At 38.0% G+C, this 21,200-nt stretch overlaps 1 protein-coding gene across 9 annotated transcripts in view; it reads right to left on the bottom strand.

Moving 5' to 3' along the window:
- The window catches only part of RBMS1 (RNA binding motif single stranded interacting protein 1), a 210,886-nt gene that overhangs the window by 38,191 nt on the left and 151,495 nt on the right, over positions 1-21,200 (bottom strand). For all 9 annotated transcript variants that reach the window (XM_045559528.1, XM_045559534.1, XM_045559532.1 and 6 more), the window contains exons 3-4: positions 6,330-6,388; positions 1,250-1,341 (exon numbers count right to left, since the gene is read on the bottom strand). In XM_045559528.1, coding sequence (XP_045415484.1) covers positions 1,250-1,341; positions 6,330-6,388 — 151 coding nt within the window. The remainder of the gene's footprint in view (positions 1-1,249; positions 1,342-6,329; positions 6,389-21,200) is intronic.

The following is a 21,200-nucleotide window of genomic DNA, read 5'->3' as shown; positions in this document are numbered from 1 at the left end:
AATAACTACACTGTAAGTACTAGGCATTAGGATATAACCCAGGCTTACACTTGGGCAATAAAGACCGGGATATAAATATCAGTTTAGTCAACAGTGACTCCTGGATGTGTTTAGTGCATAATAGAATGTCTGTTCTAGAATATAAACGCTTAAGAGATGTGTGTCATTTCAAGGGTTATGCTCCTCTCTGAGTCTTAGTTTGTAGACCATGCCTATTTGAAAGTGGGGCTGAGGATGCACCAGTTAGTGTGAGGTCCCTCCAGCCTTAAAATCAGACTGCACCTGAACTAGTGATTTAGATCATGTAAGGCCAACTTTTCCAAGTCCATCAAGTCTTTCTAAGGCATCATTACTTTAGAAAATGCATCTGGTGCATAACTTTGATGATGAACCTAATATGAAAAGACAGAGATGATGACTGGCTGGTTAACTCCACTTACGTTCATAAATTATGATATTCTAGGTAAAAACCTTACAGGGAAACTTGTAAGACAAAAGTTTTCAAGGAAAATGTTATATCGTACAGCAATTAATACCCATGTGTACTGTGCTAAAATATATACTAAGCATGAAACATATGGTTTCTGTTTTATAATCACGTAACATTCAAGCCTATTCCACACCTGGAGAAATTTTTTAACAATATTCCTTATCTAGAATGCTAAAAGTCTATCAGAAACAAATCTTGAATAAAGTCATTACAAAACTACTAAACAGTAGATTTATAGTCCAGAAATAATCAATGTCTAAAAATGTCTGATTATTATATGGAAGAAAAATCATCTGTAGCTTCCATTTGCATTAAAACTAGTATATTTGTATAATGCAATGTATGTGCTAGCTATATAGTCTTACAAAATGTGACATTCCATACATAATTACCTTTTGAAGTATGTCTAAAATATATTAATTCTTTAAGCATTGACATATTAAAAATATTTTAAAAAACAGTACAGATTTTAAAGACTCACAAATACCTGATTACCTGAGAAAATCTGGTGCTATTTCTTGATTTACTTATAGGGTTACGTTATTTACTATGTAAATTTTATACATTAACAAATTCTCCTCCACACATTGAATCATGAGAATCACTACTGTTGAGGCCGTGGAAGCAGGGGACAGCGTCCAGAAGGAGCCATGGCTGGGGGGTGAAGGGGGCATGCAGGTGGTGATAGGAAAAGCAGAGGCATTAGGGTGCAGAACCAAAGCTGCGGAGCAGAGAAGCGATCACCGGCTCTCAACTCACCTTTGCCATTTGTGCTTGAACCCCACTGGCCTTCAGGGCAGACACAGCTTTCTGAGCTGCTGCGGGACTGTCAAAGTCCACAAAACCATAACCTGAAATACAAAACACGTTTAGTTCTTAAGCCATTGTTTTACGATTATGTAAAGAGTAAAAGGATGACTCCACTATGTTTCTAACGCAGGCAGCAGAAATGAGAACGTCCTGACAGAGCTCAGGTCTGGGCAGCCTCAGCGCAGTGGCTTCCTGGGCTCTTCCTCACGGCTAGACAAGCCTCCCTTCACAGGGCCGGGGGGCTGGGGGGGACCAGCTTTTTCCTATTCAAGATCTTCTTCTTAGGTGACCTGTAGTTACTGGAAGAAATAACACCTAAGTTGCCAACCAAGATTAAAAAAACACATAAAAAAGGAAGAAAAAAAACCAGCTTCAGAGAAAACAGTGTTTTTAAAGATTCAGTAAGAAAGATGGAGCCATCCTACAGAGCTTACAAATAAGAGAAACAAAAATTATGTTTTTTTATGTAGACTAAACCTTACTTTGCAAAATTAAAATAAGTGTAACCGTTAGATACCCAAAATATAAAATAATCTAAATTCTAGTACTTGGTTAAAAACATAATACTTATTTACCTAAACTATAGCTCATCATATCTCTTCAAAATAAAGAAAGAGGGGGAAACGCCTCCAGATACTCAAAATAGCTGTTTTAGCAGTTCATGCCCTAAAATCTAAAAACAAAACAAAACAAATACATAACCTCCTAAGAGAGGCCCTGGGTCAAAGCTTATTTACTCATAGTTTTACAAACATTTTTAATGAGCTGGTCATCTGTTTTCCCAGGTGACAACAAATCAGAAACCGGTAATGACGGGGAAAAAGGATTGGGGTGAGGGTAGGGCTGCAACAAAATAGGTGTATGTATGGCATCTAATAGTGAAAACTAATAAAAAGCAACAAAAGAGAAAAACTATACAAAGAATAGGATTTGTTCAGCGTTAAGAGAAAACAGCCCCACTAATCTCAATAGATTGCGTGAGCATCATTTTCTTAAAAATCACGGATTTTTAACTCTGATAATACTTAAGTTACTGAGAAAAGATTACGTTATATTTAGTATACTGTTTAAAGGAACAGGGTATGAGGTAACATATAAGGGTTCTTCTTCAAACGCAAGTCAATTATTATAAAATTAATTTTAAATGAGTAAGAATATACTGGAGGTTGTTTAGCAGAGAGGCCAGCCCTATCATTTATTCAGGTATTATGAAGACACGGTCATTTAGATAGGACAGTATTAGTGTCAAAATAGACAAATATAGATCAACAAAGTCAAAGAGCTCAGAAACAGTCCCAAGTCAGTTTTGCAGTATTAGTACCAAAAATATTGCCTAGTAACAAAATAAACTGTAATGAGATGGAATAGACTATCGATTACAGAAATAGATGTTTCAGAAAAGATGAATGTGTAAAGCAGCAGCTTCCTTATGTTATTTGGAATTGGACTGAAATAAGGTTTACTTTGATTTGGACAGTGCAGAAATAGCCAGGTTGGGGAGAAAAAGGATGAGGTTTACCCAGGTAAAAGCAGAGAATGCCACTCAACCTCCAGGTTAGAAATTAGACATTAGGTTAAACATATTTTGGATGTTATTAATATTTAGAAATCTGCTGTTAATGTTAATATGCAACGCTCTGTGGATACACACACAGGTACACACACACACTTACACACGGTTTCAGTGGGTTGTAAACGAACAAGCAGCTACACTGAAATGCGGTAGCTCTTGCTGATGGATATTTAAGTTTTTTCCTCCAATTTTGTGACTGCCAGTAAGTAAATAAACAGAAGATCCCAATTTTGATGTTACGGTACTTGAAGTTACTATCTATTCAGGTAATATCAGCATTCTTTTATCTGTTATTTTCTTAAGAGAAATCTGTAATGGTTGTATTTTAGCTGTTTATATCCTTTTCTGGCTTTCTCCAAAGCCTACCCAACTATTGCTGTTTCATAACCATTTGCTGAAGACAGCTTTGATGGTGGTAAGCATGCACCATGGCTTTTTTGTTTTCTTTCTCTGTATTGCTTTCAAGTAAATAAAAGACTATATAAAGTTTGAGTTAAGCAGGTTCTTTGGATTTCAGTATATTTGTATATATTTATATAAATATATTTGTATATTAAAAATGTATATATTTATATAAATATGTATATATTTATATAAATATATTTGTATATATTTGTATATATTTATATATTTGTATAAAGATGTTTTTTTGAAGGTAGGGTTCACTAACTAACATGGTAGCCTCCGAGGCTCCCCAGGAGAATTGTTCTCAGGTCTCAAGGCCGGGAATACTTATGCCACTCCTGCTCCCTGGATTTCCCCTCTCATTTTGATGACTGAATTGTGGGAAGAACTATGTTTTCTACTTTTGCTTTGGCTCCTAGGAAACACAGGGCCATTCTGTAATAACATGAATTTTCTTGCTCTTATCCTTATTTTTACCATTGGTCTAATTTATCCTCAAACCACTTTTACGGATGAGTATGTATATATGTTCTGGTCTTACATGCAATTCTGTAAGTATAAATAATCAGTTTCAAAATCAATCCTTTGTGAGCTTTTTTGTCCTAAACTACAACATATATTAATAGCAGTGTTGGTTAAACATTTAAATACCTTTTGTTGGCTAAACTTAGACAAAAACTGAAATGTAAAATAACAACTAAATTGTGAATTTTTAAATTTAATAACTGAGGTACCTATTACGCAGAGTAACATTTCCTTCACCTTAATTTTGTCCAAAATAGAGGCTCCAAAATATGTTTTGTGACAAAAAATGTTCTATGACCTTCTAAGATCTCATTTCTATGTATAAAATTCTCTGATGTGTTTAATCTCAAAAATTATACACCAGCACCTTTCATTTATACTAATACTCTCTAATCTTTTATGCATTAATTTATCTATATCCATCTATCAATCTATCATTTATTTACCCACCCATCTACCCATCAGGTCAAGTTATCTTGGGTAACATGTTCTCTAACTTTATTATGAGCTAAGTTAAATGTCATTTCTTCTTATTTGTCTTCAAACTACTTTTTTTCCCTACATGTTCTCTCTTTCTTACTTCCAGGATTTTATAAACCCACTCTTGTTTACCCTCTCCACTCACCCACCCACCCACCCACCAGATACCTGCTGGCACCTACTGCTGGGAGGCTTGTGTGAGCCACAGAGCCGTGGAAGGTTTCTATCACTGCCCCTACACACAAAAGCAGTGTCTCCCAAGACCTACTTTAAGGGAAGGTCTCCGGGAGACTTGTATCTAAAATCAGTTCTAAATTATTCCTGCCCTTATTTAGCAGCACCATAAATCTCTCCACTTATCAACAGATCCTTTCCAACTGTTACCGGTTTGAATTATAACAATATGCTAGATTGAGCATTAGTTTATTTTTACCCATACCTCTTCTAGATCATGCAGAGCACTGTGGAATTTTGGCTTCTAGGGAACAGGTTGCCATTAGAGAAGAGTATATGATAGTGGTTTTCAGTTTAGGGGTATAGTGGAGAATTTAACCAGGGAGACTTTTGAGTTCTCTACCTCACTTAACTAGTGCAGCTCTGCTTTTTATCATATTGAGCTGCTATGTAAGATTTCCTTGGGGGAGGGAAAGAAAAGAAGGGAAGATAGGGTAAGGCTAAAACCACTTGTCTACTCTTATTTCTCTATTGGTTTGAAACTGATGTTTGAGAGCAGCTTCCTGTTTTATGCCTGCAAGAGTCTATTTTTCTTTATAAAAACAAAAGTTTTTTTCTGTGTCTCTGCTTGTCCAAATCATTTGTAAATGTTAAATAAGACTACTCTTGGCAACTAAATATAATGCATTTTAGTCTACACTTTGACTCTCTCTAGTTTAATTGATTTAAAATATTTATTGGGTATTACTCTACGTAAAGCATGCTCTATTCACTGTTCCAAGGCAAAATCGCCTTAATGTGCCATGTTGATTAAACATGGGCTTAGATATTTGCCACAATAGCTCCTTTAAATGAAGGCACTTTGAAGAAGAGACAGATACACAATGAACCACTTCAAGTCTAGATTAAAGGAACTGGCTGGTTTATAAGGAGAGGCCCTACCATAGGGTTCATTCATGTTCTTTGCCTTTTTCAGATGGTACTAAGCCACTGCCCTGTCACCACTGCTTGAAAAACTAGGGTCTAATTAACGAGGAGATTTGCCTTCTCTGCCTATTCCTGTCAACCTCATTTCAATTCATGGGGTCAATAGTTAGATTCAAAGTCAGCTGACTCTATTCTTCCCTTTTCCTAGAAATCACATGCCTATTGTTAAGATGCTGGATCATTAAAAGTCAGAACCGCAGAGCATCAGTGCTGCCTACTGTAGACGCCTCCTCTTCCAGCTCATGGGGCTGGATGAGCTCATCCTAATTACATGGAAAACTGAAGGTCAGTGCATCAAATTAATGCAGCAGCATATTTCAAAGGGGCACATGACCTCCCCTCCCTATGACAATTTGGTCAGTGAAAATGGTTCTTTCCTCCCCGCTGCCAATATTGTCAACAGGCATTCAGCAAAGAACAATTGGGAGTATTGAAACATGTAATTAAGTACTGCTTAAAACTACTCTATTCTAATTAATAGAGCCAATTTGCACAATATGTAATCTTTTCAGTTCTTTACTACAGTCCAGTGGTCTTCAGTAAGCAGCTCTAATCTCCTCAGGCTCAGGAAAGAAAAGCTACTTTCTAACTCCACTCCCCTTTTAAAAGCAGGGGCTAAATGCCAACCAGTGTTTTGCATGTTAACCCTACTGGCGTCAAATCTGGAATTCTGGCAAACTGCTAGCTGCTGTTGGGTTTCTAGCCAAAACTCGACCAGGGGCAAACGAAAGCAATATGTTGACATTGTGCAAGACACAAGCTGGGTGACACATAAGATTTGGTTTTTAATAAAATGAAGACAGTTTGGAAACCAAAGATCAGGTTTTAAATTCCATCACTTTTCTAAGGTGATGATTTAGCAAATAATCAGCCAAGAAAACATACCTTTGCATTTGTTCGTTGTCTTATCCAAAATTGCCTTTGTGGAGACTATTTTTCCATATCTAAAAAAGAAAACAAAAAAAGAAGTAGTTATAAGGAACCTTTATTGATGTCTAAGTCCAAAGAACATGCATCCTTTTCAAACATCTGCAAACTTTAAAGTACAAAATGTTCTTTACTAAGGGACAGGAAATGACAATTCTAAACTCAAAACTAAACTTTAAAAAAAGGGAATGGCGAGGCTGCCCATTTGAATCTTTGGATTATAGTTTGATGTTTAACTTTGAACAATCAGGTACTTACCTGAAATCTCAGGACAAAAATATGAAATGTGAGCTCTATAAAAAATATTTTCAAGGGTGGTGGGGTGAAACTGGGAGAGATTTTTAAAGGCTAGATAGGAGGAATAAGTTCTAGTGTTCTATTAGCACTGTAGGATGACTATGGTTAACAATAACATCTTATATAGTTTCAAATAGCTAGAAGGGGGATACTGAATGTTCCCAAAACAAAGAAATGATCAATGTTTGAGATGATAGATATGCTAATTACCCTGATCTGATCAACATACATTTTATGTAGCAAAACATCACTATGTATCCCATACTTATGTATAATTATGTCAAAAAGAGAAAAAAAGCTAAAAAATAAAACAATGAATAAGGGATTAATCATTAATTATAAGGGTTTTATAAGAAATGTGTTTAAATTCCTTAATGTGCCATAGATGTCGGGGAAGATGGGAAAAAAATGCAGAATGTCAAAATTTAGTGCACTGCTACTGAGAATGAAGTAACAGTATAATTTACATATATGTACCAAACCCACACCCTCTCATAGTGACCACACCATGAGGGAAAGCACTGTTATCTACGCTTTCTTCCAAAAATTGAGGGAAAAAGAACTCTTGAAAAATAAATTTTAAAAATTTTCTTAACAAGCAAAGTAAGATTTTAGGAAATGCATATAACTTACTTCATGTACCTGAGATTCAATTTTCCTCATTTATATACGGTAAATTGCAAAATTCTACTTTCCTATATATTAACTTTAAAAATTCCACATTTGTTTTTCTTTTTCATGTTTGATTTTGAGTACTAAAAGGAGACTTAAAAGTTTTAGGAAACTGAAGTACATGTGTAGCATTTTAAACCATTTTGAATACTGCAGGCATCTATTTTATGCATTGAAACACGCTGAAAAATATTTTTCTAGAAGAAACAAATGGCTTGAGTCACCCCTCTCTTCCAGTTAATGTTCCCTAAGTTCACTCTGTGTAATCATGTAATCAAATGAATACTAACTAGGCATGAAAGTAAAGATAATTTAAGGTTCAAATGACAATTACATCCAAGAGGCATAAAGCTGCAAACACCTTCAATTCCCTGTAGAGATTCTGGCTGTTTATAACATTAACACATGTCACTAAGCTTACCAAAAACAACAACAACAATAAAAACTAAAAAAAAAATCCACAAATGAGAAAAAAAAAATAGTAAGTGATTTAAAGACTATCTTTTAGCAACCATTTATCTACCTAGGTTATATGCTTGATATGCTTGATAGTTCATGTAAGTCTTTGGTTAAAGTATTTTTAAACTGTGTTCCTGCCTCATACCTTCCCAAAAGCAGGGGAAAAGTTGGCATGCCTCCAGTTTACAAGAGGATGGAGAGTCACTGAGATTCAGAGAGGTCTTGGAGTTCAGGGCTTTTTGTAAGTCAAACAGAATAAAGAAAATTTAGGGGAACATAAGGGGTTGGCCTTCTACACTTCTGGTTCTGCTTCAATATTTAACGATGGCAAAGACAGGAAAAGACAGGGAGAAAGGGAGATGCGGAAGTGGGAAAAGAGAAATGCTGTTGGTAGTACTGAAACTTCAAGCCCTGCCACACTCTCCCTGCTGCTGGCTCCTCCACATCGGTGCCACGTGCACCCCTCTCTGCCACTCCCAACCTCATTCCACCTTTCTCAGCCCTCTCTTGGGGGTTCTTTGCCCATTCAGCTTCTGTCTCTCCCTCCTTAACTGAGTACTTTCATCACGTTTCATATCTGGTCCTCAACCCTTCCTTTTCTTAGGTATTAATAATTCATCCAATGACACGGTTTTAATTAATGAATCTCCTCTGATGATGTCCATTTCTTCTTCCTGTTTTTTTTTTAATTCCCACCAAAGCTTTGGTTTGCTTCTCTTCCTCTTTCTACTTAACTATCTTAACATTTTATTAAGATTCTTAAATATCTAGTTAAATATCACCTCAAGCACACCATTTTCTAAATCCCATCTTCCACAGCACCCCAAACACATCTCTCCTTGTCTCTTTCTGTATCTCTTTTCATTCAACACCACTGTCACACTGCCAGTCTTCTACCAAGCTTGAGGTCCTTGAGGCATCATCAACTCAATCATTCCTGAATCCAGCTGGTCAATAACACTTCTGAGTTTTGTCTTTGTTTCTAATATTCACCCCTTCCCTTCACGGAGCCTAGACGTATGCAAAAAGCACTTAACAGTTCTCTCCCTGCCTCCAGCCTCTGGTCCTTCCAATCCTGTCTGCTGCATTAATTTACCTTAAGCACCACTTTAAACATTTCTCCCATCTCTCCATTATCTATTCTACCCATGCTTGAACTTGAAGGACCTGTTCAAACAGTATCTTTTCCATGAAACCATCCCTACTGTCTTCAACCATTCAGCTGGGTATTTTATGAGAAACCAGAAAGGAGAGTACATTTACTGAGTTCCTACTTATTCCCTAGGCACGGTGTGTCAGGCACTTTGCATGTATGGTCTTATTTAATTAACTTCACAACAATCTTATGAGGTAGGTGTTATTATTCCCATTTGTGTACATGGGGAAACAAAAGCTCATAGAAGTTTTGAGCCTAACACCTTGCCCAAAATCCCAAAGCTCAAAAATGAGTAGTGTTTTAAGTTTTCACTCCAATTTATCAATGAAATGATTCAGAGAAACAATGTTCCTTTATACACTGGGAGTATGAAAGTAGAGGAACAAAATGGAAGGTTTCTTTTACCATGGTATTTCAATATCCATTTTCCAAGCCCCAGTAAGTTTCTGTATGTTTTAAACATAAGAAACAAACATGTGGCTTATGGTTTAGAGAGGGATAAAGAGACAGAAGAGGGTGGGTAGGAAAAGAGAGATTTCTGAAATGTATCAGTTTTACTTTCTATTGTGGTTTTCATCATGATTTGTGGGTTAAGATTGAGAAGACCGTGATTTCACAGAATGTCAGCAAAGTTTCCACGCTGCCCACGGGGCTATTGCACACTGGCCTCCTGCAACAAGTGGGTCGGGAAGGGGTGCTGGAGGAAATCCCTCTCCTAAAACCTCTTCTCTTTTGGGCTGTCCACTCAGTTACACCACTCATGGCACAAGAGGCTCCCATTGAAATACAGACCCCAGGACTGGAAGATAAACCACTTTAAGTCAGGCCCTGGCTAAGTTAGCTCCTCAGTGGGTGACTCGAGCAACTTACTGTGGGAGAGGAGTACAGAACAGATAGTTTTGCTGGGAGCAGAAAAGGGCCAGGAAAGGTTTAGATCTAGAATATGGGGAAGAGCCATCTATCAAATGGCACCTCAGGAACCAGAATAGGGGGCAGCAGGGTTCAGAGCAGTCACCATTCTCCCTCTGTTAACTTTACTTGCAGTAAGATTTAATGAAGGGGGTAGGGGAACTAGTACACAGTTAATATTTAGTCTAATTCTTTTTCTTTTTCTACATTCACATCGTTGTCAGTATGCAACATTTAGGCTAATTCTATTGTCAATCATCAATGCCTACATGAATAACAGACATCAGGTTACAAATTCATAAACCAACCAGATTTTCACCTCCCCTTGTTCCTATCTGTAGCTTAATTTTTTTAAAAAAACATCATTAAGGAACAGGGACATATGATGTACTGGGAGAAACAGGCTTTCTGACTGGCAGAATTCACACTCTTAGTACACCAAGGAGATGCAGGCCCAAGAAAGCAAGCTGTAGAATTTGATGGGGAGAAAATGTGACTGAAGATTCTTTGGGTTTTATCTAGCTTCAAAGTAACATGGCTCAGACCATAGCCCTGGCTACCCAGATTAGAATATTCTTTGCTAAAAGTAGATAATCCACTTCAGAGGAAGCTCTGACAAGTAAAAAGATAAAGAGTAATTAAGAGACTATACAATAATTAGAATTTCAAAGGGAGAATATAACAAGTAAAAACTCCCATTTAAACCTATTGGCTCAAGTGAACCTGGCTGATGAAACCTAGTGCTTTGAATCTACTAAAATTTCTTTACTTTGTACCATAGTTTTACTCATTTCTCCATTTCCACTTATATCCCCTTTCATCATCTGCTGTTATAAAAAATCTGTTTTAGTTTGTACTTAGTAAATAAGCTTAATTTTCTCCTCTGCCTCCATTATTTAGTCCCTCCTAAATTCTACCTTTTTAAAATTTATCTTGATTACAAAAGAAATACATGTTTATTGTAATGAGAAGACACAGAAAAGTAGGTTGAAAAAATAAAATCACCTGAAGTCCTAAATATGAATATTGATGCATTTTCTTATAGACTTATCCAATGTGCATTTACAAATGTGTGCATGTGTGCATGAGGCAGTACACACACACTCTCCTCTACTAGGGAACTTGCAGCTTTTGAACACTCCCAGTTTTGAAGAGTGGAGTCTACTCCAACCAGTACCAACAGATGGCGATAATGGTTGATAAGTTATTTTAATATTGGCCATGCCATTTGTAAACTCATTTAAGGCATCACGGGGTCATTTGCAGGGCTTGTGTAAGTTTTGTAATACTTTATGAACCTGAAAAAGCAAATGAGTGTGTTAAAAACAACGTTAAGAAAAAGTAAATACTTATAATGTACACAAAAAATATATTTTAAATTTGAGAAAAGGCTAGATCTTGCTCATGCATATAGGATGATGGTTTGTTGTAATAGCTGCACTGGTATTGAACAGACAGGGGCTCACGCATGAGAGATGCTGTGTCTGTGCAAATGACAATTATCAGCATGAAGAAGGGAAGGGGGATTGAGAATGCCGAATCCTAACTACGATCACCAGGGAGCGACTGGGGAACGGGGATTGAAATCAGGAGAAAAAAAAAAGAAAGAAAAACAAAACATCAACCTTGGAAAACTTATGACCTAGTGAGTTAATTCAAGGGAATAATAAAGTCATAGCTTACATTTATACAGCTCTTATTCTATGCCAGGCACTGTTCTAAGCAATTTAGGTCAATTATTTTAATCTTCACAAAAACCTTTTGGGTAGGTAGAATATTATTCCCACTTCGTAGATGTGAAACTTAGGAGCAGAGTGAGTAAGGGACCTATCCAAGGTTACACAGCTAATTAGCAGCAAACATGGGAGGTAGGAAGTTTGCTTTGGAGTTTCAAGACCAAGCATGTTGACAGTTGTAGAAACTTAGGTCACTAATCACAGATTGCTCCACAGGTTCAAAGCAATTCCCACTTTGACTCTGCACAGCTCCAAATGAGTAAGGGGAAAAGGGCAGACTCCGTAACTGCTAAGGTCCTTAAGTCAAATGCTGATGACATTCAGAAAGGAATTACTTGCCTCAGGATTTCTGGATACATGACATTGGTCTACCCTGGAATAAGATGCCCAACACAGCATACGTATCAGTGAGGAAGAGGCATGATTGGCTTTAAAGCTTAAAAGGAAAAACTCATGTGTCTATTTGATGGGAATGAAGTTTGGGAACTCATGGGAATATATGCCAAAACTCCTCTTGTTATTTGAGAGCTGTTAAGGGAAGAGAAAAAAGTACACATACATCCCCTAACACCCTCATACACATACACAAAGATGATACTGTATATGCAGCTTTTAAAATTTTAACTGAAATATTATTTTTCTTTCTTCTTCTTCTTATTTTTATTTTTGTAGAGACAGGGTCTCGCTATGTTGCCTGGGCTGGTCTTGAACTCCTGGCCTCAAGTGATCTTCCTGCCTCAGTCTTCCAAAGTGCTAGAATTATAGGCATGAGCCACTGTGCCCAGTCATATGCAGTCTTCTAACATGTTTTGCTACTTTATTTTTTCAGTAATCTCCCAGGAAAAGGGGATTTCCTAAAATTTGTTTTAGCTCTTCCAGTAATAATTGGATAGGGGAAGGAATACAAAGTATAAATTACATCCATTTAGCTAACAGAAAAGTTTGTTGAAGAATGAGGCCTAAAATAAAATAATAGGAGTCATTTATATGTTATTCTGAATCCTCACCACCTTCAATAATCCAGCTGGCTATATCTTCCGCATTTACTTGCTATGGGAAGTGGCAAGCATTTCAAGATGAGACACAAGATGTGACAATTTTAAATTAGGCAATCAATATCAGACTTTATACAACTTTGCCTTTTTCACCTTGATGATTTTCGGTATTTCTGTAAGACTCTTCCAAGAGAGAAACATTTTAAGAGCATAGAAAAATGCTCTTCCATTTTTCATTCGGTTGTTTTGGCTTAACTCCTACATTAGATAACTGCCCCTTCCACTGACGTTATATGGTTGAGTGTGCCTTTGTGAATGAATGATTCCTGGCCTGTGCAGAACAGGAAGGTACTTCTTACGCAGCTGGAATTGAGTCAGGGTTTAAAGGAGGAGAATGCTTGGCAAGAAAAGCTACTGCAGACCTAAAGGTCAGAAACAACTGAAAACCAGGTGCTGAAGGAGAATGAATCACGGAAGAGATGAGTACAGTCAAGAAAGGAGAGATCAAATCAAGAAAGCAACGCACAAATATATCTGGCATGGTCTACAGTATGCCATTCACCACACAAGGCCTATGAAAAACACATAAGATACCACACCTGCCATCAAGGGGGAGAGTCCTTTGGGGGGATGTAAGGAATTTTTAATACTAAAAAAAAAAAATTAAAAATATGAGACCTTGTATGATGAATGCTAAATAAAGGGGCGTAAACATAGAAGGAAGGTCAAGTTGAGCAAGAACGACTTTAGGGAAAACAGAAATCCAGATGGGCTATGGAGGTCGATAAACAGAAGAATCTGTCTAATACAAGCCTATGTAGGAAGTCACAAAGCTAAGTGTGAGAAGGTCTTTGAGGGCCCCAAGTTCCAAGAAAAGGAGAGAGAACACCATGAGGCTGGAGGTTTTGCAACTGCAGAACAAAATGATGAAAGCAATATTTTAGTAAGATTAATGAAAATCTTATGCACAGGATTAGCAGAGAGAGATGTCACACTTTATTTTATTTATTTTCTTGCTTTTTGTACTGCAGCAGTAACATTCATGTTAAAAAAATTAAAACGGGGGGGATGGAGAAAGCTAGGCAGTGAATGGAAAGGTTCTCAAGGGCAGAAGAGATTTTAAGATAAAGGACTTCTTTGAAGGAGCCTTAAATATTTAACTTGACATGTGAGGAAAATAATGCATAGTATCTGTGCTATGGAAAACCAGTGGCCAGTCTGTGAATTTAGAAGATGGAGAAAAGGAATCACCAATTTCAGTTTTCTGAACTGTCCTGGAAAGGACAGGGATTTCAGCTCCAGTCAGATGCAGAGCCTGCAGATTCAAGATGATTTAGCAGAAGCTAGACCATCCTCTTGTGGTCTACCCTCAGCTAGCCTGGCTCCCTTACAGCTTGTGAGATGATGGAGAATAAATTACAGAAGCTTTGAGTCAAAGTATCACATTCTTTCAAGAGAAAATATAGACATCTATATACCTGATTTTTTATTACATCAAAATTTTAAGATCAACACATCCCTTGAATGTACAAATAAAATCTGTCATTTGCACCTAGATTTTGGGACTCTTAACCTTTTCTCATTAAATTTAGAACCACACCTACTAATTTGCCTCATCAACATTCCTTCCTGGGTGAATCCATTATAAATGCTAGACAAAGGTAACAACTGCTGCTGTTTACTGTATGCATGACTTGAAATAAAAAATGCATACAGAATGAACACTGAACTACCTCATTAAAAATGGCTAAGATGTATTCTTTGCCATATCCTATGAAAAACTTATAATCTCTCTTCTAAATAAAAAAGCACACTATAAAGCATTTGATTTATTACACAGATTTGCTGTTATACTTTAGTATCAAGTCTATTATGATCTGCAATCAAGGTAAAGTAGCTTTACACTATTTTATGGTCTTTTAAGAGCAAATAGCACCCAAAAGGTCATTTACATTATCTTATGACAATATTTTTACCACAAGTCACTGTACTGCAGCACTTAAGGATGCAGTCACAGATGGCCAGACCCAAATTAGTGCTGCAAAGTACTAATATGTCAGAGGAAAATAATACATGCTGAAAATGAAACCCAGAATTTTGCAAGTAAAATGTTAATTATCTATCATAAAAATGAATCCCTAAAAGTCTCAAACACTGATTAATGTCCAACTTTTAAAGCAAAGGCAATTTGATTACAGAAAGTGGTCTTTTATTTCTGAATTGAATTTATGAACCGACAATGATTATTTCTTCAATTTTTTTCCTCCCCCACCAAAACCTGGAATGTATTTCTTGCGCTTTGATTATCTCACTTTCATGTTTACATACTACTTAACGTCACTGTATCATAAGGAAGACAATCTTGTAATGGAAGGAAGGTATAGTTGCCATCAGAGGGATCTATCCTCAAGTGCTGACATAGCCAATGGACAGCCAGTGACTCTGGGGGAGTTGCCTGGCCTCAGGATCTTCATCTGTAAAGTAGTCTCATAACAGCCACCTCACAGCACTGTTGCTAAGGGCCATCAGAGCGTGACACATAATGGATGTTCAATGACTAGTAAATGTTATCCTTTTCTCCCATCTCCCTCCAAATATGGGTACTTGTAACTCTTATCACTCTAGAGTACTAACCCAGCCTACCTTCTTATCCTGATATCAACATGGTCCTTTGTGTCAAAATGTTGAAAAAGTAGACCTACCATTTTTATTGTTACTTTTCAGCATAGTTTTTTTTTTCTTTTGCAGATCACTCAACATATACTGGTTGAGTGAATAAAATATAAACACGCAATATGCTTTTTCCCCGGAAAGTGTTTGGTGTGGAGGACATTGGCAGTGGTAGGAAGAAAGAGAATACTACAGCATGGCTTAGAAAATGAAAACGACCTTGTATTTTATCCCAATTTAGCTTATAAAAATACAAGAGAGAAGCAAGGTAATTTAGGAGTTTAACATGGAATTAAAAACTAGCACACACACATATACACAAAATGTGTAAAAGACTGTATGTATGTTGGGGGAGGGAGAAATAGACCAAAATACCCAGAAGAGCTTTCATTCCTAGACTGTTTTTCATGTATCTCTAAATTTTGTCACTCCTTTTTAAATAAATCAAAACTGAAAATCTCTCACACACACAACCAAAGAACTGTGTCAGAATCTGTAGAAATTGAATGCATTAAACTCCAACACTGAAAACCATAAATGACTGCTTCATTCAAAACAAGAACAGCGTGACAGAGAGCAAAAGTAAACGTGCTCTCTGAAGCAAAACAGACAGTTATCTGAAACTATTAAAACAGAGTGTGCAAAATTACCTAGAAATGTCTCTTGATTCCGATACAAGCTAAAAAGGCAGGAGTCAAATTGGACATTTCTTAGCCCGAACACTCATGTTGGCTTTGATCCAAAACACTGCACCAGCATATTGATTTCCAAATGCAGCCCATCCTCTCCTCAAGTAATAAATCCTGACTGCCCAATGACCTTGAGAAGCCAATCTGACAAGGAAAATGATATCTATTTTACTCACTTCAGTTCTAAGAAATCTGGGGAGAAGATATAAATGTATCCCTAGTAAAAGCACACTTGGGGTGTACAAGCAAGGGAATGCTAACGTAGCCTGCCAGCAGGGCTGACGTTTCTAAACTTAGACATTTGGCGCAAAGGTCATGCCTGACAATGGTTACAGCTCTCCGAGCAGATCTGATGGAAAAGAATAAATAAGCTCCCATATTGATTTCCCACTGGTTTGCCTCTGAACTGCACTGTCCTGAGATACCGCAGATAGAGATGAACAAGCGTTGTCAAGGCAGAATAGTACAGTTCCAAAAATTTAGAATCTTAAAACTTAAGAAAATCTGAGAGGAATTATCTTTGTATGAAAGCATGTAAATGAAGAATACCAAATACCATAAAATTACGTTAGCATCAGTTTCTCACAATTATCATATCCCAAACAAAGGTAATATGCCTCACTCAATACAGTTTGGATTTACTGTATTTTCCAGATGTTCTGCTTGTACTTTGCAAGTGTGGGGGGGGGGCGCTGTGTGTGGACATCAGGCCTAAAAAGTGCCTCTTATCTACATGTCAGTAAGCATTTTCCAATCTTGGTTGTTTTGAGAAACCTTGCATAATAGGGGAGGTGTTGATGGAATAGCAAAATGCCATTCAAATTCCTTAAAAGAACAAAAAAGATTCTAGAAACTGAAGGCAGGTAAGGCTGATGTTGATCTGAAGCAAAGTTCTACAGTGTATAGTAAATAGAAGGTTACAGAGCTCTGTGAAAAGAACAAGCCTTTAAGAAGTTTTTAAGAGCAAGTCATGCACGTTAAACTTTTGTTCTTTCTATATTGAGGGATGTTGAGGAACTTAGGGCTGCTCAGGAATGCCACATAGTATATTTTGATTTGAGCTAAATAAAAAATAAAATCATCCTTTGTTCATGAATTAGATGACGAAATCTAGGAGGATGAAATTTGGTTTGGATGAGTATTGGTCAGCGGTCAGTCAACATGGAGTGAAGCTTCTAGCAATATGCCATAGGGCTCTGTTCTTGGCCAGCATGTTTTAAAAACATTTTAAAGAATGACATAAATCAGGTAATTGATGGTGCACTTATCAAATATATAAATGTCCCAAAGCTGGGGTGGGGGTGGGGAGAATGGTGAAAGATATCAGAATTAACACATTGAAATTATTTCAACAGGCTAGAAAGCAAATGCAACAATATTTAACAGGGAAAAATAAATCTTACATGTAAGTTCTAAGGGGGCAAAAATCAACTGTACAAATTTAGGAAAAGTTTTGGCTGGTGACATGAAAATATCTCAGTTTTTAATTAAGCACAGTTCAAGTTCTCTGAATAACTAAAACTTAGGTAGAAAAATACATGAGCCGATCGTAGAGAAACATTATGCTCTTAAGCCTCTTTGCTCACCATTCCTTAATACCCACTGTTATGGGTTGAACTGTGTCCCCCCCAACAAAAGATATGTCAAAGTCCTAAACCCCAGGACCTCTGAAGGTAATCTTATTTGGAAATCGGGTCTTTGCAGATGTAATCAAGTTCAGATGGGCCCTCAGGGTGGGCCCCAATCCAATGTGACTGGTGTCCTTAAAAGAGGGAAATCTGAACGCAGACAGAAGCACACAGGGAGAAGGCCAGGTGACTACTGGGACAGAGAGAGGTTGGAGGCACGCAGCTGCAAGCCAGGAACACCAACCATTGCTGGCAAACCACCCGAGCTGGGTGTGGCAAAGATAGATTCTCCCCCACGGGTTTCAGAGGGAACATGGTCCTGCTGACATCTTAATTTTGGACTTCTAGTCTCCCAGAATCATAAGATGATGAATATTTGTTTTAAGCTACCCGGTTTGTGGTCCTTGCTTTTAGCAGCCCTAACAAATGAATACAGTTCCAGTTTGCCTATATATCTTTATATAGGTCCCTGTCCTGCCCTGCTCCATCTTTTTTTAAAAATTTTTTTATTTTTCCCTGCTCCATCTTAATTTCCTGCTCTTTAAGATGTTCCATCATCAGGGAAATTTAGCATCATTTTGCAAGCCTCAGTTCAGTGGCATTCTCTGGCAGCAATCCTCTTCTGACCTTCCCCGGCCAAGCTGAACACTGTCTCTGCACTCTGCCCAGGCCGCCTGTCCACACGGCGTCTTGGTGCAGCGCTCAGCACACTGCCACATCATCTGCGTGGCTGTTGTCCCCACTAGGTGTGTGCCCTTGGGCTGTCTGTTTTTCTCCTTGTATATCAGGCCTCAGCATAGTGCCTGGCAAATAATAAACATTGAACATTCAGAAGAAAGGAGTGGAGGAAGACATAAATGAGTAACGACAGCCTGCTTTCATGGAGAGCTTTCTACATCGAATGCAATTATTCTAGACATCTCCTTTAACCCAGTCTTCTGGCTGAGCTTTTTCAGAAGAGAGTGAGCACCATCAACAAAGGGCTAGAAATCATATCCCGTGAGGAAGGAAGGGAAGGCTGAAGGTCTTACAGATGCTTACCTAAAAGAGGAAAGACTGTCAGGAAGGACTTTCTAAAAACTGGAGTAGAGAGTTTGCTGCCACCAGAAGTTTCTAAGCAGAACTAGGTGACTGCCTGGGCCGGGGATGGTGCGGCAAAGCAGCGCTTCACAAAAACTAAGCTGGGAGGAGACGCTCACCAGTGTGTCCGTGGTGAAGCAGAAAACTAAGTGTGGTGAACGTGCCAAAAAATTAAATTTATTCTGAGATTATGTACTTTTGACATATTTTGTGTTAAAACAGCCTTTCTTTTTATGAAAGAGGGATGAAAGATGGTTGTTGCACATTGTGTTCTTTCTGACAAAATAAAATTTTAACTCTGTACTGGATCCCTAATCCTCATTATTTTTGTTTAGTTTACTGGTCCTTAAAATTCAAAAATCAGAGGAACCACTAAAATACAGTGGGTTGGTGGGCAGGGCTTTGGTATCCCTGCTTTGAAAAGGGGACTACACCAAATGACCAAGATTCATGTCAAGGAGAACGACAGCGGCATGTACAGAATTATTGAGTAAAAGAACTGTGGTCAAGATATCTTTTAAAAACGACACCTTGCAGGGTTCAATTTATTTTACTTTGGTTATAAACTGGGCCAAAAACAGCCTAATAAAATTCTGTAAAATTGTATATGAATTGACCACGCCACAAAGAAAAATCCACATAAGGAGAAAGTGAGACAACAGGGAGGAGGCTTTCGATTAGCTTCCCTCCCTCTGTTTGCTCCAGGATTCAGCTGAAGGGGGCAGTTTTCAGCGCTGCTGCCTCCTCGCACTTCCTGTCACTTTCCTGCTGAATCAGCAGAACACCATCCCCGACTTCCTGCTCCCTTTCCTCCTTTGCTCAGGGCTGACTGACCCTCGCATGCTTAAACAGTCAAGGTGAAACAGGTCCTGAACATCAACGCAGGATTTTATTTAGAACCTGAAAGGAGTGGAGCCTCAAAAGGGAGCTGAGATCCTAGTGCTACTAGAAAATCACTGAAGACGTGGTGTCAAAGAATATAACCAGAAAGCTTCATTACATAACATAGTTTCATATTTATATATAAACATATACATGTATGTACACACACACACACACACACACACACACACACACAGTTCTTTCTTTCCAGGTAAGTACAAAGTACTTTAAAGAGTAAGTGTACCATCTTTAGCATTACAATAAGATTCAAGATGTAAGGCACCCCAGATGGAGGTGAATTCACTCTCCACACCTCCTCCCAGGCTCGCTGGTGATGGTCAGGTCGGCTGGGGAGGGTAGATGGGCTTTCTTTTGAGCTTGAGCTGAGGGAAAGGCAGGGATATGACAGAATTATCTCCCCTGTGCTCATTTGAGAAATTCATAATGCAAATAATCTATACTGTCAGCCTAACAATACTAATTCCCATTCTCTTGTTAGGAAACGTGGTGTGTGTTTTAGAATGAAAGGAAAGTAAAAGATAAGATACAGTCCTAAATAAAAATTAAGTTCCCTTTCCCACTACTTAACTGTTCAGAGCTCTGCTTACTAAAATATTTGTTTTCTTTTACCTGGGTCAGCCCCCACCAGGCCAGCCTGGGACCTTTCCACAGGCCAGTGGCTGTTCCAAACCACATCCAGAGGAAGGTGATAACTGCCCCCTTAACACCCAGGCCAACACTGGGCTCACTAATTGCTCCAAGCCCCTGCTTGTTTCCTCTCACAAACACCTTCACGTAGAAAAAAAGCAAGGAATGGCCTTAAGCTGCAGCTCATTTCCTACACCTGATTCCAAGCCCTTCCCAAGCTGCCCGCTTCATTGACAGAGGCAGTAAGAGGGAACGAGAGGGGCACGTGAAGCAGGGAAGGGGTGGTGGACAGGAATAAGCACTTTCAGATCCATTAAATGAAAAATCAAATTTCCTTCCACTGGCTCAGCATAAAACACAAGACATACTCAATCTTTCAAGGATCAGACAGAAGTTGAGACTGACTTCAGGAGATATCAACAAACAAATCCTTCAGAGAGATGAAGCCACGTAACATTTCAGCATGAACCCTGAATAATGAAATTTAAAGAAGACAGATCTAAAGTGCATTTATTTAAAATAGATGAAAACTTGAGGGGTATAGCACCTATTACAGTACCACGGTAATCAGATGCCCACATTTGTAAATCCTTTTTGACAATGATTATTTTCAGAACTCAGTTCCATAAACATTTTTGTTCTTTTCAATAAGGAACTCCTCCATTACTATTCATAGAGCATTCATCTGTAGTACCTAAAGATTTCCATTTCCCTGGCACAACATAATGTAAAGAAATTGAAAAGGAGAATAAGATGCAGTAATGTGGTTTAGGTTTTCAACAAAACATGTGAGTAAACAAATGAGCTAATGAATGGTGAATGTTATCTCTAATGAGTTAACAATGAACATGTGGGCAGTTAGGATAAGAACCAGGAGAGAAGCTACGACAAGTACTTGACTTCTACGATAAACTTTTAAAAGGATTGCCACATTTGACACGTTTATAAGGGCTTCCACACATATGTCTCACCCAAGCCTTGTGGCAATCTGGCAGAGGCAGTACCATT

The sequence above is a fragment of the Lemur catta genome, chromosome 8 (assembly GCF_020740605.2).
Source record: "Lemur catta isolate mLemCat1 chromosome 8, mLemCat1.pri, whole genome shotgun sequence".
NCBI classification, from domain to species: Eukaryota; Metazoa; Chordata; class Mammalia; order Primates; family Lemuridae; genus Lemur; species Lemur catta.
Note: the sequence above shows the minus strand (reverse complement) of the source record. Positions and strands in the feature narration are given on the sequence as shown.